Below are 18,100 nucleotides of genomic sequence, written 5' to 3'. Positions count from 1 at the left end.
CTGGGAACAAAAGAAAACAAAACAAAATAGAGGTATATAAAGAGTATTAGTGCTTTCAGATTTCAAATCCTGGGTAATTTGGCTGATGGGAGGCTAGGCAGGCAGAAGAGTCTTGTTCCTCAGTTCCCTTGCCGGATGAATTCTTGGTGTCGATGTCAGGGACAGCAAAGACAACTCATGAGGGGTTTTAATTGGTAAACTGAGTTCTGTCCAGCTTTCTGGATGAAGAGATCCTGCTGTCCAACAACTGAGTATCCCCCACCCTGTCTCTTCTCTCTCTTCCCCCATCCCTCCTTCCTTTCCTCCCCCACCTCTCTGTCTCTGCCTCTCTCTCTCTCACACACACACAAACACAGAGACAGACAATTTACTAAGCAATAGTTACCACTACAATGCTTAAGAAAATAATTTTCTTGTCTACTGTACATTATTATCTGGCTAATTATCTCAATTAGTGTTTCCACTTTAATATTACAATTTTGATGCTCTCTGGACCTAGAACTGCAGATGAATCAATCTCATGTTTCACCCATTTAAGTCTTGAGCCAATTTCTACTCCAGTCCTACTTTGCATAAATTGCCAATCTTCTCCTCGGGTATCCATAGGCAACGTTCATGGAATAATAGTCATGATAGAGAACAATACCTGAGAAAGAGAAAAAGAGATGCAAAATTATTTTCCTTTTGTGGATGGGTGTGTATGTGGGTGTGTATGTGTGCCTGTGGAGGCCAGAGGTCAATGCCAGGTGCCTCTCTCATTTGCTTTCCATCATATCTTTTGAGACAGGGTCCTTCATTGAATCTGGATCTCAAAGATTTCCCTAGACAGGCTGGTCAGCAAAACCCAAGATCCCTTTGTCTCACCTCTCCAGTCCTGAGATTACAGGTGCACACTGCTGCCTGTCCCTGGCTATTATTATTAATATTGTGGATGCTTCGGATCAATCTCAGGTTCTCACGCTAGGTGGCACGCACTTGGCTACTGATCTATATCACCAATTCATTTTTCAAAGTCTTCAGCTACATTGCTTTGCAAATATGTTAAAGATAATTCATGTTCTAAATTATTTTTATGACTACTAATACAATTTGAAAGAAAGAAAAATATCTATCATCTTTCCTAGGTTTTAGTGGCTCTACTTAGGTATTCCTAATTTGGCTTGTCACTGTCATGGGAATGCAGTGCACATGAGGGGCACATATGTAATTGGCAACCTAATTTTTCTGCTTTCATCAAACACCGCAATGCCAAGTCTTCGTTCAGCGTGCCAGTTAGATACACTTGGGAACCCAACAGCAGCACGCACACATGAGATGAAAATGAACAAACTGGAACGAGTCATTAGCTTTCTGTTTTTCTATCACAACAAAAATTATAGCACTGAACATGTTTGAAAGAGAAATTCTACTTGAAAGATGAAGCAATCTTAAAAGAGAATAATTCATTTACTAACCTTCTCAAGTGTCCATTAGAATTCATAAATGAGGTTTCTAGCATAGACTTTTTTTTTCCCCAAGAAAAATAAAAAAATAGTGAAAATGAATCAACTGTTTAGAAGTGTGTATTAGGACACATATTTCTAGTGCACATGAATTAGAATTTCTTTATCTGGGAAAAATTAATGAAATAAGAAAATGTTGGCTTTAATGGCTTAATGCAAAAGGACACCGACAGATTGTCATGGCTCTCACCAATTATGAATGCAACTTGTGAGTGTGAAAACTGTAGTCAGCTGTGGTTACCAAACTGCTCTTGAAATATCTCGTATAATTTCAAAGGATGCATCATAGAGTAATAATTACTACTGATAATAATGAGATAAACAGAGCCAAGTCAATAAAATGGTCCAAACTTGCCCAATACTATCAAGCACTGTCTTTCAAAAGTGGACAGAACTTTTAAAAATGTCTATTTACAGGTCGTAACTCACCTGCTGAAAACGTTTAGAAATAAATGTTCCATAACAATTTTGCTTTTCAGCAAACACAGATTTCTTCTACCGGAGATGGCAGTGAAAACATTCCTAACCTTTCCATCTAAAACTGCAAGGGTTTTCGGAGTTTTAAAGTCCTTGCTTATTCCTAAAAGTGAGCACATTTTAAAGCTCTCTTACATGGTAAAGAGAAAAGGGCTGTGGGACACCATGGGGTTTTAGGTCAGTTTATTACTAATATTCTAAAGCTCTGAGGAAATATGTAAGATTTGTGACTGGTGTAGTTTTGGGCGGACAGTGGACTGAGAGTCCTGGCTGTGTCCTTTCTTTGTTGGGTCTTGATGATATGCCTGAACCGTTCTCAGTAGACTCGACTCGTTGCATGAGATGTGGTAGAGCTGGGCACGGCGACATCAACTTAAGAAAGGTAAAATATAAAAGGCTTGGGGCTGGGGAGAGGGCTCAGTGACTGAAATCTTGCTTGTGCAAGCAAGCAAGGACCTGAGCCAGCATCCCCAGAACCTTCCGTGTTTGGTAGCATACGTGCATAGTCCTGGGCCTCTCATCACAGAGAATCCCTAGAAGCTTCCATTCGCTCTGGCCCAAGTACCCAGCAGTGCTTCAACAACCATGTTTCAACAATGTGGGCAGAGAGGACTCACAAGCATGTCATGAAACGCACATACCTGCAGACACGCACACGCACACGCACACACACATGCATGCACATGCATTGACAAAAATGTTAAATATGCAACTGGCATAAACCTCACAAGAAGAAAAATACAGCATCAACCTTGCAATCACTTTCCTTCCCTATGAGTTTCTAGTTTTGTCATTACTACGAATACTATTAAATATATAGCAGTTATTCTCATAGAAGAATATATAACAATCACACTCACATTCATTCAAAAGGTACACTTCTTGTACCCTCCCCCTATCTCCACAGCCACATTCACATTGCAGAAGTCAGACAGACTAAACAGAACATGCGCACAAATATGCACTCGCACTTGAAAGAAGTGCAGGTTATTTGAATTTCGCACGCTGCCTGCTTCCAAATAAAGTAGTACACCAGACCACGAAGAACTTAGCCATTGAGCCAGAAGCTTATAAAGGTGCCGATAGTTGTACGGCGTTAGTAGTGTATTATGTACCTCGGAATGGTCCCATATTCGAGCAGAATGGGTTAAATGTTTTTGAGAGAGTTAAATGGTTTCCATGTGTGGCACTGTCTGCTATAGGCATAAATATTAAGAGTGGAGATGAAGAAGAGAATGAATGGAAAACCGCCCAGGTCTCAGTACAACCTTAAAGGAAATGATGCAGTGCAAGGGTAGATGGGATCACCGGAAAATAAACGAGGTAAACAACTGCACCATGCATCAGAAATCTTTTCATTTCTAAAGAGACAGGATTTCGTCAAGGGGTCATCAGTCAAAAGGTGTCAAGCCGGTCACTGACTCTGGAATGCTACCAAGGACTGCATGTGTAGGAAGAGGAGTCCACTCCCAGCCAGTCCTAGGGCTTCTGTTCTTACAATTGACTGCCACAAACAGTTACTGGGAGGCGTGACCTGTTTAAAGCAAAGGAGGCCGGCTCCTTGTTACCTTGTTAGCTACAGAGTTGTCAGGACGATCGTGGGGAGGGTGATTCGGGGAAACCAGCATAGACCATTGCAATTGCCCCTATTTCTACGAGGTGAAAGACAATATCCCCTTCTCAGAGAACCCTGCCTTCCGGCGTGTCTCCTCACCCCACCCCACCCCACCCAGCGCACCCCGACCTGCCCTGGGCACTCGCAGAACCCGGGGATCCGGCGCTCGGCGGGCTCTGCTCCCTCCCCCCGATTCGGCCGCGGGTGTGCGCGTGTCGCCGCGCCAGGCTGCGTGCGCGGAAGCCAGCGACGCGGTTGGCCAGCGCCGCCCTCGGGCTGCCCCCGCCCGGCCCGACACTGTCACCCGCTCGGAGGCCGCGGCGCCGCCTCCTGCCGCCGGGAGCGCGGCCTGCCCGGGAGGCGCTCGCTGCAGCCGCCCCGCGGCCCCGCTGCGCACACCGCCGCCCACCCGCGGCTGTCGCGCGCCCCGCCCGCTCGCTCCCTTTCTCGCACATCATGACTGACTGCGAAGCTCTTGCGGAGCAGCTACGGTGGCGCAGGCGGGAGCGGCGGGAGGAGTGCTGAAGACGTCCGCCGACCCGGAGTGGACGCCGCGTCGGGACCAGCCCGAAGCTCCAGGTAGCGTCTCGGTGCGCCCGGCTCGCGTGGGCCCCAGCTGAGCGCGGGCAGGTGACTCGCCCCGGCTCGGCCGCGGGCCCTGTGGAGGACTCGCCGGGCGGGCGTGGGCACTGAGCGGCGTCCCGGCCCCCTGCAACCCTGGGGGTCTCCCGTCGCAGAGTTGGCATGGACTCCAGCTGGGGGACTGGGGCGGGGACGCTGCGGTGGGGCAGGCGGGAGCCCGACGTCGCGCGCCGACCGCGGCTCGCCCCTGCCTCCGGAGCCCGCCACGCAGAGTGGACAGATTGCTTTGTGGCGCACCGGGGGCTCGCGGAGTGCGAGCGTGTGGGGCTCCAGCGTGTGTTCTCGGGCCGGGTCACCGGGGCGGAAAGTGAGCCCCGCGCTGACAGCAGGTGGCTGCCAGGCCCCTCACCTTTTGGCTAGCTTCTTAGGGACTCCCGCACACAGTGCCAGTGCCTAGAGAGCGTGCGCGGAGGGACAACTGAGGGATTTGTGAATGGCGCTTCTGCTAGGAGGCTGCGCCTTGCTGATGCAAAGGGGCTAGTATCCCGAGTGAGAAGAAAGGCTATTTATGGCAGAGTTGTGGGGTTCCCTTCTGTGTATGCTGAGCTTCTCCTGCCAGTAACTAGAAGCAATTCTGTTTTTTTTTTTTTTTTCCCACCTTCTTGTGGAACTTGCTATGTAAAACGAAAGAAGGAAGTCTGGAATCCACTCCGGTCTGTACAGGTAGAAGTGCTCCTTGGAGGTCATGGATTACTCCTCTGGTGTGTCTGTGTCTCAGTTGCCTGCTCCTCTTACCTTGTCAGAAGCCACCCAAACCACAAGATTGAAAACATGCTTGCTTTCAGCAGCTTTCATTGGTGCAGAGATCGCAGTTGAGCACTTTGCTCCTGAAATGCATCCCATAACCACCCTCCATTCTTCCCTTCCCATAAGGGCTGTTCAAAGAATGTTCACCTATTTTGCAGGAAGAGATGTTACTAAAAGCCCCAGGAGGAGTGAGTTTATGTTCATTACAACCAACTCTTTAAAAATCTAGTTACTGGGGGACTCTTCATCTAGGCTATAGAATAATTTGTTTTGGTTTCTCTTTGTATTTGGTTTAAACAGGTGGCAACGACAGGGTCATAATTTGAAGCTTAGATGTGAGTTGGGACAGTGCCTATCAGTGTACCCTAGCGAATTTATTATGTCCTTTGAAGTAGCAACCTATGTTTAGTACGGCTGACTGGACTGTGATAGTGGAGCACATGTAAGCTGCATTCTTCTTAAGACTACTATATATAATGATTTTAAAAAACCAGATTGAAATTCCATATTACAGTCACACCTTCACTAGGTACACAAAATAGAAAGCAGTCCACCTAATGTCAGAGTGATTTGTCTTCACCTGGTTTAATTAAAGAGACTGATCGGAACTGTTGTGTTTTTTTTTTTTTTTAAAGTTTGTGTGGGTGAGTCCCAGTGTGAGCAGCCTTCCCTAACACCCCTGTTTATTTGAACAGAGTTAAGGATTTACATTTGATATATATCAATATACATCATTATGTCTGTATCTACCTGTCCTTCTATTGATCGATAGATAGAATGATAGAATATATATATATATATATATATATATTAATTTAAGGAGGATTGCAGTGCTGGGGTTCTTGATGTCAGTCGACTCTGACCACACCACATCCTAGCCAGGCTGTATTACACAGGGGCACCCTTGGGTCTGTTGGGACATAGATGTAATTCCATTACTGTGACACTAGAAGTCATGCTTATGGAATATTTTCAATGTCTTTGGAGTTAGTGACTGTTTCTTATTTTAAAGCTATTCTATTACTGTTAGTTGAAATCAAATGCCTGAAGTAGAAAATGAAACATTTATGACCTTATAGTTAGTTATTTGTCTTCTTACTGTACTTTATTACTCATTATAATATTCATATAAAAGGCCTGTCTTGAGCAGTGGGTGGTCTAGACAGTTTTGAGACACACAGGGTTTTCCTTGGAGACATCATCCTACCCTTCGGCATAGAGCATGGGCAATTTGAAAGCGTCTGATGTGCATATTTAAGCACAGAGTTGATAGCCCACAACAGCATGAGAATACAGGTCTCACGAAGAACTTGGGGGTTCGGAGGATGACAGTAGCATTTCATGCTGGATTTTGTCTGAAAAGGCTTCCATGGGTAGGTCCAGTGTACTCTGTCATTGTATTAAAGGGGTATTAGGATTAGTTAGCTGTGGATGGCAAGGTCTACAAGGTCTACGATGCAAACCTCCTGGAGTAGAGAACGGTAAAGACAGCAAAGAGAACTTTGCTTTGAAATAGATGTAGATATTGTAAATATTGGATCAGTTGGGCTTGTTAACATCAAAAGGTTTCGTGACGATTCTTCTGGCAGCTTATGGTCAGTATTTCTCTACTTGAGAGGATAAATCTGTGTGTCTTTTAATAAGCAGGTTATCCTTGGACTTCCACAGTAGTAGAAGTACTTGTAGGGAAATAGTACTTACAGTATTTAATTCTCTCCACATCACATTAAATCACTAGATTTGGAAGCAGCACCCCATCTCTTTATGTGGGGGTGATAAGTACTTCTTCACGGAGCCATTCTTGGGCCTCCTCCCCCTAAAGAGGTCTGATAAGGTGTAAGAGAGCAGTGCTGATACACACGGACAGAATGTAGACGTCTTTATTGGCCTGTAAATGCATATCCACTAAACAACGGACCCACTCTCATTTTCATTTGCATGTTGGTAGATTTGATGGGAAGATTAGATTTTATCTCAAGTTCTTACATGTATCCAAATGACACTTTGGCTACCCTCACATCACCACTTGCCATCAATAAAGTGCAATGATACTGTGCCTGTGGGGAAGTTTTCAGAATAGTAGTAGCAGCCCTTTTAAAGATCCTTATGCTAGTTCCTGGCACACGAAACTGTATTAATAATAGTAGCATGACCTATCTGTACTCTAAACATGTGTGTGTGTGTGCACACACACATGCATGTACAATGTAATTTGTGCTTTGATACAAAATAAATTATGACTTTTTAAAAAAAAATATGCAGCCTATATGTAATGGCTACATTTAAAGTGAGTGAGAGTTTTTAGAGAAACACTGAATGTTTAAAATGCATTTCTTCATTTTACACACATGAAGGAAAACAGTAGAGTTAGCATTGAGCCTATCTATTCAACATGACAGCACAGACGTATACTGCAGTGACAGTAAAGAAGCTGTACAAACACTACATATAACCTTTAATAACCAAATGGAATTACCTTCAGATTAATTAAATTAAAAGATTTTCATGTATCTATATGTTGTTAATAGTGCATGGGTAAGTCACCACAGAGAGAAAGCCTAATAAGTCAGACTTCATATTCATGTGTGATGGGGTTATTTCCAGCACAGCCAGGCACAGATCAGCCTGTCTCGCTGTCAGTTGGTCTCTTTGCAGTTTGGTTTTGGATTAGAGGTCGCAGGTGTATCATTTTGATAATGTATCTTTAGCTACTATAAGACCGACAGCTTCTGCATGATTTCCCTGTTGGGTATTGACAAAACCTACTAGCTTTATATAAAGGGCATGAGCTTCTATCAGCAATATGATCTTCACTATGCAGGAGTGTCAGTTAACAATAAATAATGAAATATGGGGTGGAAGAAGCGGTGGGAACGAGGAGAGGCTGAGTGAAAACATTAGTGGAGGAAACTGGCTTCATTTTGGAGCTAAAGGTAATTATGAATATGTAAAACTGGCCATTTGCAGCTCCAGGAAACTACAAAATATTCTTGTTTGCTTTTCATTTTAACTGTCTCCCTGTGTAATACATTAAAAGGGAAAATAATAGTGGGCATTTAGGTTTGCAAATACCATCTATATGATATTAAAAACCGTTAAGATATTTATTCTTTGTCATTGAAAAATGAAGCTCTTGGGCCAAATTAGTTAGAACTCTGAATATGGCTTTAGGTCTTAGATTGTTTATATTACATTCATAACTTTGAATGTTTTACAGAACTAGACTGGTTATTTATTTTAGGAACATAACCACAAAATCACACACATGGAGCAGTCCCAAAGCCTTTCACCGGCAGTGACTTCAGATAAAAATCTACACATCTTTCCTGAGTCACATCCCTGTGTCCGTGTGTTTACTTCCTGTATCTCATTTAGGGCAATCCCTGACCTTCCTCTGCTGTCCTTTTCCCTCCTTCTCTAACTCAGGTATTCAGATGTCACTTCTCCTGGTTTCCTTTGTTATGTTATTCATTGTCTTAGTTCTGGGGTCTTCTATTGTGTGTCATATACTACAGTTTTTAATTGTACCTGTATTTTGGAATTGGCTCAGTATTGAATTACCAGAAATTACTAATGCCTAGCTCATAGATATTCAGTAAACACTGGCTGACTAAATGAATTAATGAATAACTGGATGCCTAGTGGCTAGTGAGGTGGCTGAGGGGTTAAAAGCGCTTGCTCCTCATATAGAGGACTTGGGTCTGGTTCCCAGCATCCACAGTGTATCTCATAACTTCCATTCCAGGGTATTTAACACAGTCTTCTGACCTCTGCAGATTTCTGCATGCATGCAGTACACATACATACACTGGGGCACACATACAATAAAGTAAATACATGTTTAAAAGGAATAATCCAGGGCCTATACTCTCATGCCAATGACTTCTTCCTCCAAAGAAATCCATTCTAATAAAGATTTAAAAATGATGGAGTCTCTGGAACTTTGGTAAATACAGGCACTTCTCTCTTATATTGTGAAAACAGTGAGGTATAATTTTATCAGCAATAATTATATTTATGATGAGCTGGATACTTCTATGTGATAAGCAATTTATATCTTATGTCATATATTTCCCCTAACATTGCAAAGTTGATTTCATGCAAATAGTAATGATGAGGAAGTTTGTGTTTCTCCACTATAGCCTATGAGACTATCTAGACCAGACTGAGGTTTTCATTCCACAATGCAAAGATATTAATTAGCACCCAGAGAAAGTTTTGAAAGAGCATATATTCTGTTCCTTTCTTTAAAAATTATATGTATGTAATAGGTTTATGTATACTTTAAACTATTATATCAATTAATAATGTATGCACTTGTGTAGAGGCAAGAGAAGCCTGGGAAACAGTTTTCTCCTTCCTCACGACTTTACCTTCTGAGCTGTCTCACTGCCCAGGAGTGATTTTTCTTTTGGTGTCTGATTGACTGGGCACAGTATGATCAGTGTATACTCATCTTGTTTCCACATCTCCAATGCTGCTGCTCTTGATTCCTTGTCAGGTAGAAGATGTGACAGAGGATGTGCGAGACTGATATTCCCATCATCCCATTGTTCTTCTTCACCCATGTAAACCTTCCGTACCATTCCCTATCAATTGTCTCACTCTCTCTACTGTGAGTTTGAATTTGTTATCGAAGATGCAAGCTATGACACATATAGTTTTGAGAGTTGAGTGCATTTTTGCATACACTGTTCAACCATACACTCTATTTTATTTTGGGGGAAGTGTAGCTTATCTTCTACAAAGTTTTACACAATGCTTTGAGTGACTCGGTCAAGAAAAGCTGACTTCAGATGCGGTTATGAATCATGTTCTTGCCTCATGCAAAGGAGGACGTGTAGTTTGTTTTAACTTTTATCTGACTGTTCATCTATTTAAATGATGAGTTAATCAACAACAATGTGTGTGTAGTGGAAAATACACTTGAAGGTGGATAGGGTAGAACTCTGGGAGCAGTGTTGAACTTGGCTATCCTGAAACCTTTTAGTAGACTCACTGAAAACATGCATATCGTTTATGTTTAAGTCAGTGAGTAAATTTAGATTAATAAAATCTCAAAGAGGGAAAAAAAAAAACAGTTGGTTGCTTAACTGGATATTTCTCTTGAGCCTATTTTGTAACATTTGTCAAAGTCTGTTTTCTATTACCAGGATTGTTTAATTCATAACTTGTGCCTCAGCCCAGCCCTGACTGAGGGGCATTTCTCTTATGTAGTAGGAAATATAACTGCTTTCCAGCCCAGCATTCTGGGGTGTTATAATAAAAAAACCTTTGATATCTAACATTTGATTTCTTTCTTATACTGAAATTCATTCGTCCCTTAATTATTTTCTCTGCGTCTCAGTAAATTACTTGGTCTCCACATCCTATCATTGAAGCAAGCTCTCCTTTCAGCTATCTCTGATATATCCATAAAGCCTGGGTCTCTTTTGACGTCATTTCCTGAGACTTTTTGTCTGCCAGCGCACTGCTGAAAGTAGAGCCTGCTTCCTGACTTTCTGTGCATCTCCGGCCCCTTGAGGTACGCCTCATTCTAGTAGTCACCGCAGGACTTCTTGATGCCAGCTGCTTGTGGCACATTGCCATACCCCAGGTTCCAGACTTGCTGGGCTTCTTGCAGGTATTTATAGCTGGGTTTCTACAGTGCTTTCCAGACCACAGTGCAAAGTTTACTGCCAGTTTATCGCATTAACCGGAGTGGTTTATTTTGCTATACATAAACTTTCCTTACCGGAGTCTTTTACTGTTGAACTACATCTGGAAATGTCCCTTAGGTAGAGTAAATTTCAAGGAGAGTGACTTTCCTATGGCACGACTTGAAAAGGGGGTATTGGCCAGTAACTTATCATTGCCCAACAAGTTAATCCACACTTCGTGAAGCTAAAGCTCTTCTGTGTCTAGTGTGATGCTCTAATACATGTCTAGACCAACATGTGCAGTGGCTTCTTTAGAATTTGCTGGCTCTCTGCTTCCAGGAAGTCATTTATTCAAGATCCGTCGTCTTTTGTGAATATGGTCTGTTTAGAATGTACAGAACATCATAAAGAAGTGGGTTCCAGATGTGTTGCTTTCCTTTATGGTACTCTTCACTGATGAAACTTAGTATCCTCTTTGTGCTCAAGAAGTGTTTTAAGCTAGATCTACTACCCTGATTTAACATGGGAAAGCCAGCAACAAACCTTCCTCATTAACCCAATAGGAGATGGCTTGTTGCCACGGAGCACCTGTCCTTTGATGTAAGCCCTTTGTTGGAATTAGTTAGGTACTGAGACTCTGTTGATGAGTCTGTATTGCTGTGTCTAAGTGTTTGCGTGTTTGTGTAGTTGGGTGGCTTTGTTTGTTTTGGCGGTACTGGCAAATAGTGTAACACAAACTTACAGAAAGATTTCAAGTAAAATCAAACCAAACAAGAATGGCAGGAATAAGCTGTCTCGTAATTCTCTGCGCTATCTTTCATTTGGAAGACTATTCTTATGGCTGTTTCTTCGAGTGTTGTTTATTTTCATGAAGATACTTATTACCAGATTATTAAGTCCGGATATACAAAATGTGGCAGTGATTATTCCTTCTTAAGTGCAACACTTTTCAAAGACATCAAGAAAAAACAACAAGGAAATAAGTATCCTCGTATCAGGAGCAGGTGAGGAAAGGAAGAAAACACTCACTCTCCAAACTCAGTGGACCCTAGAAATGACAGTCTAGAGTAGCTTACTTCTGGTAACAAAGCCAACAAGTTTGTACACTAAATTTTAAATTTGAATTCTAAATGGATTCTAAATTAAAAAAAAATAATATTGCTGGGCTGGAGAGATGGCTCAGCAGTTATGAACACTTACCACTCTTGCAAAGGACTGGCTTTGGTTCTCAGCACCCGTATGTCACAGCCACATACCCATAATACAGTTCTACATGATCCAGCACACTCTGCTTATCTGTGGGCAATAAGCATTTAATGTGGTGCAAATATATGTGCGTGCGCGCTCAAACACACACACACACATACACACACACACACACACACACACACACACACACAAACACACACACACCCCTAAATAAGGATTATTATGTACTGCACAAGTAACTCAATAATATTTATCTGATTTAAAAATGTAAAATATTGTATTATATACAAACACTAAGGAATATTAAAAGTAATTGCTAATGAATGAATTTCCCAAAAGTTAAAATGTTTGTTATATAGAATAAATAGAATAATGAGTTACATTTTAATTCACGATTAATTAAAAAAATAAACATTACTAAATTGAGTCATTAAAGGAAGCATTACAGATCTGTACACTAGAAGTATATAAGCTTTAAGCAATATTAAGATTTAAAAAACGACTTTGAGCTGTTTTCTTTTCTCTTCTCTTTGTGTTTGTGTATGTGTTTGTACGTGTGTCTGAATTCCAGAGGACAACCTTAAATATTGTTCTCAAGGTTCTACCATCGTTTTTGTAGGCAGGGTGTCTCTCTGGCTTAGAACTTGCCAAGGAAGGTTGTCACCACTCATCACCTGCTTCCATCTCTCCAGTACTGAGGTGATAATTGCGCACCATCACACTTGGCTCTTCTTGGTGTTGTTCAGTGTGGGTCCTGGAGCTTGAACTTAGGTCTTGTGCTCACTAGGCAAGCACTCTACTAACTGAGCTGTCCCTCCAGCCCTCTGGGTTGCATTTCTTACACTGTGCCCCAGTGTGTAAATATGGTGGCATTGGAGAGACAGCTTCCCCAGTCAGCAGCAGTGTAGTTTCGGATGGAGTGTCTCAGGGTGGGAAGAATGGACTGGGAGAGTGGAGGTCAAAGGAAAGTCACTTTGTTACTTCCTTAAACCAGGACAAACCTGTTTTCCTTTAACTACTAAGGGCTTCTGGAATGTGGCACCTCACGTTTCCCAGCACAGAATCAAATTTTGAAATGTCCATATATCAGAGGGTGTGTAAAGCAGGAGTTGCTTGACGGTTTACCATTACAGCGAGAGGACAGTATGAGCTGCAAGGCTTGCTACACTAATAACATAAAGACCACAGGATCCTGGCTCTCCGCTAAAGATAGGAACTGAGAGGTGCCACCACATGTCTGAAGAGTCAAATCCAGGGTGTGATGACACAGAAAATATCTAAGTGTAATACAAGAAATGAATAGAAGAGAAGAGATTTTTTAAAAAAAAAAAGTAGCAACAGAATTTTAAGTGGACTATAGGACAGAGAATTACAGGAGATCCTCTGGGCCTCTCCAGGGTACCTGCATTTTGAAGCCTTCTGTTGCAATGTGCAAATGTCATTGTTTTTATGATACCAATTCTAGAAGCCATTGTGTTAGCTGCTGCATCCCTGCTTGAAGTGGCTAGCTTTCCATTGCTTGGTTTATTGTAGCAGGTCCTTCAAAGTTGATTGCAAGTGTGAACTCATGGCAGCATCTTAATCTCATGTTAGGAGCATGTGAGTTCCAGTAACCGCCCATGTCTCTCTACTAAATCCCCACTTGAAGTTTTATAATTCACTGTTTGCTTGTACTAAATGCCCTGTCAGGGCAAGGGATTTAGTTTTTATTATTTTTCCATCTGCATCTGGTCTAAAACAGCGATGGGAAGACTCTCAGTGAAATTGGTTGAATAAATTTACTGCTGCCTAAGAGTGACTTGAATTTGGGGGCCTGGGGAGATGGCTCAGTCACTAAAGTGTTTGCTATATAACACGAGGACCTGAGTTCAGATCCATAGCAGCCACACAAAAGCCAGGAGCTGCTGTATGCACCTGGGATTGCAGCACGAAGAATCAAAAGAGAAAGATCCCTGAAGTCTGCGACCAGCAAGCCTAGATAGATCTCAAATCAGTTAGCCCCACTTTCAGTGAAACCCTGTCTCAACCAAGCAAGCATCAGCCAACCAGTCAACCAACTAACCAATCAGTTCAACTAATGAGTTATTCAGTCAGTCAATAGTAAAATAAAGGTGGAAAACAACTGAAAAAGCCATCCAATGTTAACTTCTGGCCTTCACATACCCAGGCATACAAGTGCACTTGAAACTGCATGCATATGAACATACACAGACACACACACATACACACACACACACACACACACACACACACACACACACACACACACACACGAACACACATACCACAACCACACACATTAAAACGATGACTTAACTATCCATTCATTTTATGTGAACTACTTTGCATACATGCAACTGCCCTGATTTCAGCCTCTAGTTTCTTTAAATGCTGTTCTACTTGGCTATTTTATAGACTGAAAACTTATTCCTAATTTGGAAGTCACTCACCGGACATACCTAAAATTCTCAAGGAGAGTACAGGGACAAAGGAACCTGGCATCTGTACAGCGTGTGCTCAGAGTTGGCAGGGGTGAGAAGTAAGAGCAAAGTAGGCGTATTTGGAAAATGGAGGTCAAAGCACAGTCATTTAATTACTTCCTTAAAGCAAACAGAGCATATTCCACCTTCCCATCTTCTGGAATGTGGCATCTCCTGTTTCTCTGCACAGGTTCACTTTTTTGGAATGTCCGTGTTGGTGATGGTATGCAAGGCTGACTGTCTTTTATCACACTTCTGTCTTCTGTTACAGAGTGTGTGTTTGCTTCCAGGAATCTTTACGGGACTATCTAGAGTATAGTTTGGGAAGAGTTTCCCTTTTGGTTAGAGTTTCCTGTATTTCCAGCTCCTGAAACACAGCACCCCACTGTGCAGTCATTACGTGGGGGTATTTCCACCTTATTATTTCGCCTTTCAAGTTATTCTTATTTTTATTCTTCCTCTTCTTTCTTGAATTGTTAACAGGAAGATTTCAATAATAAAGCAGGGGGAAAAAAACCCCTGAATTTCTTAGTAATTTCTTCCCTTGGGAAGCCACTTGTATAACTATGATAAATAATGTGAATTCAAAGTAAATTAGGCATAAGGGAAAAGACTTCTAAAGCACAAAGAAAGTAAAGCAGAAATATTTTGTCATCATCCCAAATCAACTCACGAGTTTGGAAAGCAAGTGAATTCTTTGCTAAAATTCTGAACTTATGGCAAATATATGACTACCATTAATTGTATGGGTTAATAGTCTCAAGTCTCAAGTGCCATTTTGTAATGATCCTAAGACTGAAACACTCATAAAAACAGTCGCCGACATATGTGAAGGAAAAGATCTTTTAAAACTGTGTCAAGACTGAGTGTACATACATACACACACCTTCGTGGGATGTTTCTAGCAGAAGTGCCAGGAGAAAGGGAAGCGTTTAACAAGCCCATGAATCATTTATGCTGTGCAAACAGAATGTTGTGATAGGAACACTGGGGATCCTGAGCACACAGAAAGGTCAAGATTCTGGGGATGAAGAGTGGGCATTTGCTCTGACTTAAAGTGTGTGCCTGGAAAGATGGGGTCTTGCTTAGATTATGTTCTTTGACACAGCAAAGTATGCACTGAAAACACATCAAAACCCAGTACAAATGTTTTCAAGACTGACATACTTTGAAAATAATTTGAACCTAGATCCATCTTGGTGGTCTATGTGTTGCAGGTACAGACTTACACAGGCAAATCTCAGTGATTTATTACATTGACTCCTGCCTTGCGTCACCTTCTCTAGTGATTCCGGATACTTTCAGTCCAATTTATGGGACGAGTATATGAGCCAGTGTTTTCAAGCGAACACATACAACAGGATCATATATCTGTCTTTTTAATCTATCGAGGGGTCTATTTTAAGAAACTGATTCGCCTGGATGGTCAATAGAACTCTGGCAACTTGGAACCCACGCAGGATCTGTGTGTTTTGGTGTGGAGCAGAGTTCCTCATTCTCCAGACAACCTCTGCTTCTGCTCTGAGACCTTTGATCAGAATCACTCACTTTACTGAAAGTGACCTACTTTGCCTGAAGCAAAAAGACTGCGGATGACTAATGCATCTGCCCTGACAGCCAAACAGTGTAGTTGGGCAGAGTTGACGCACAGCTGTAACCACCACAAAGGGCAAAGGAAGTGTGCCTCCGAGACCTCTCTAGCTCACAGACAAGTTTGTGGATGTGCCTTTTCACTTGATTAGGGATATTTTTAGCCATGGTCAGCTGCTGGAATGCTTAGCCACATATTTGCTCCTTTTTCTATTTTGTGTTTCCTTTTATTAAGCGCATGTCATGTGCAACAGACAACAGGATGAGACCACATAAGAAGAGGGATTAGGCAGTATCTTCTGGGATTTTATCTTCAGTGAGAGAGCAATACATTGATGCCTGCATTGTAAATACATCTGAAGGGTAAAGATGTGCATGTTTCAACTTTGACAGCTAGAAGTCATTTTTTCCCCCACATGCAACCTAAGGAAACCCAAACACTTTTTGTCCCAATGTTAATTTAATAAACTGTTACCCTTATTGCTTTAAGCATCATAGGCTGCTTCATATCTGAAATTGGATTATGAAAGGTATGCTTTACCAATATAGGTCAAACTCATTCACACAATGTTGGCTATGCCTGTTTATTTTAGCATATGAAAGGATAGCTCTGGGTTCTACTTATGCAAAGTTCCTCAATGCATTATACTTTAAGAAGCTCTGCCATGTTATTTTAATAGTCTTGCTTTTCATGTGGCGTATAGTAAACAAATCTTTGCTGTAACAAAATGATATTTCTGAAGGTCATTTTTATGTCCTGTGTCTATATTTTCTTTCTAATTCCTTATGAGGTATGGACTTGTCTGCCTGGCCTTTGAGGCCCTTTGTAAGCCTATAACACTGTTAATTCAAGCAAGGCCTTTCACGTTGGTGAGATCTTGTAGCCTGCCAACCTCACACACATGTAGCATATGCATTCTATCCTTCTTGTTTATACAAATCTCAGCTGTCATTACTAGTCCAATTCCATGAACCTTCCCGTGTGGCTTCAGTGTACCCGGGAAACTGCTTTTATTGCCACTACTGGGTTGTGACACCCCATAGTTGGCATCAGACAGATGAGGACAGTCTGTTCTGCTAAAAGGTGTTTTTTTTCCTGTGATGTGAATTATCTTGTACATAAAGATTAAATAAGGGATTTGTGTGAGTGAAAATGTTAGTGAAACATGAAGGCTGTTTCCTCTGTGACTCCCCCTCAGCAAAGCACTATATCGTAGCTTCATCCGGATGGCTACAGCAGGATGCAAAGTTAACCAATGCTGGCAAGTCAAGTGCCACAGAGGGATGCAATACTATGTGTACTGCTGTGGATGGCCCACAGGTTTGCCCTTACAAGTGTTCATTACATGGTCTTCCTTGACCTGAATAGCCCCAGCCTTGCCTTATAATCCCTTTAAGATATAATCCCTTTAAGACTGTTTCTCATTACTTTGGACATGTAGGGTTTAGTTTTGAACTATGGCTAATGTTGGCTGTATGCGTAGTGAGCGAGGCTTACGCTTTAGTATACAGAAGCTCTTAGGCAAAATTGTTGTTGATAATTCTGTTACTCAGCTCGGTTGAAGGGGAGAAGAGATAAGTAAGAAGTACCTGTGGCTTTCCAGCTTGTCCCACCCCCAGGCAGAAGTACCTCAGGGTGGTGGTTAAATGAGAATTGACTCCCAAAGGCTCCTATGTTGAACACTTAGTCCCCAGCGGTGAAACTGTTTGAGAAAGGCTAAGGAGCTTTGACCTTGATGGAGGAGGTGTGTTATGAGGGGTAGGCTCTGAGGTTTTAAAAGCTCATTCTCTTCCCACTTAGCTCTCTCTTTCTCTGTTTTGTATTTGTGGATCACATGTAAGCTATCGGCTACCTTCCCAGTGTCATGCCTGTCAGCTCCCATGCTCCTTACCATGAAGGTCATGGACGCTAACCCTCTGGAACCGTGAGCCCCAAGTTAAGCACCCATGACTTTCATGCCTGCTTCCTGCAAGTTAGAAGTACCTGTGGATTTAATGCATGTTCCCCACGGTGGCTGGTATGTCCTCATAGCCCCGCCTCATGCAGCCAATTGCTTCTCACACTGCATCTCTGCACTGAGACACCATTCATCACAGTGTTCTGTACTTTAAGAGCACCACACACATTTCTCTCACAGGAAGGAGGAGATGAACATTTATAATTTTGGTGGGCATAATATAATATAATGTAATGTAATG

The 18,100-nt window shown here is 42.1% G+C and overlaps 2 protein-coding genes across 6 annotated transcripts in view; one reads left to right on the top strand and one right to left on the bottom strand.

The window, feature by feature from the left end:
• Positions 1-626: 626 nt before the first annotated feature.
• Positions 627-4,340, bottom strand: LOC311599634 (uncharacterized protein; the record flags this gene model as incomplete). The annotated part of the gene is made up of 2 exons (XM_084785657.1): positions 627-646; positions 3,548-4,340. One exon carries the CDS (start codon positions 4,338-4,340, stop codon positions 3,690-3,692), a length of 651 nt encoding a protein of 216 aa, XP_084641783.1. The 3' UTR covers positions 627-646; positions 3,548-3,689.
• The window catches only part of CCSER1 (coiled-coil serine rich protein 1), a 1,085,521-nt gene continuing 1,071,367 nt past the window's right edge, over positions 3,947-18,100 (top strand). For all 5 annotated transcript variants that reach the window (XM_084787310.1, XM_084787312.1, XM_084787314.1 and 2 more), the window contains exon 1: positions 3,947-4,173. The gene's annotated coding sequence lies outside the window, so the exon portion shown is untranslated. The remainder of the gene's footprint in view (positions 4,174-18,100) is intronic.

This window comes from Acomys minous, assembly GCF_964271855.1.
Source record: "Acomys minous genome assembly, chromosome: 6".
In the NCBI taxonomy this organism is placed as follows: Eukaryota; Metazoa; Chordata; class Mammalia; order Rodentia; family Muridae; genus Acomys; species Acomys minous.
This window is presented reverse-complemented; position numbering and strand designations above follow the sequence as displayed.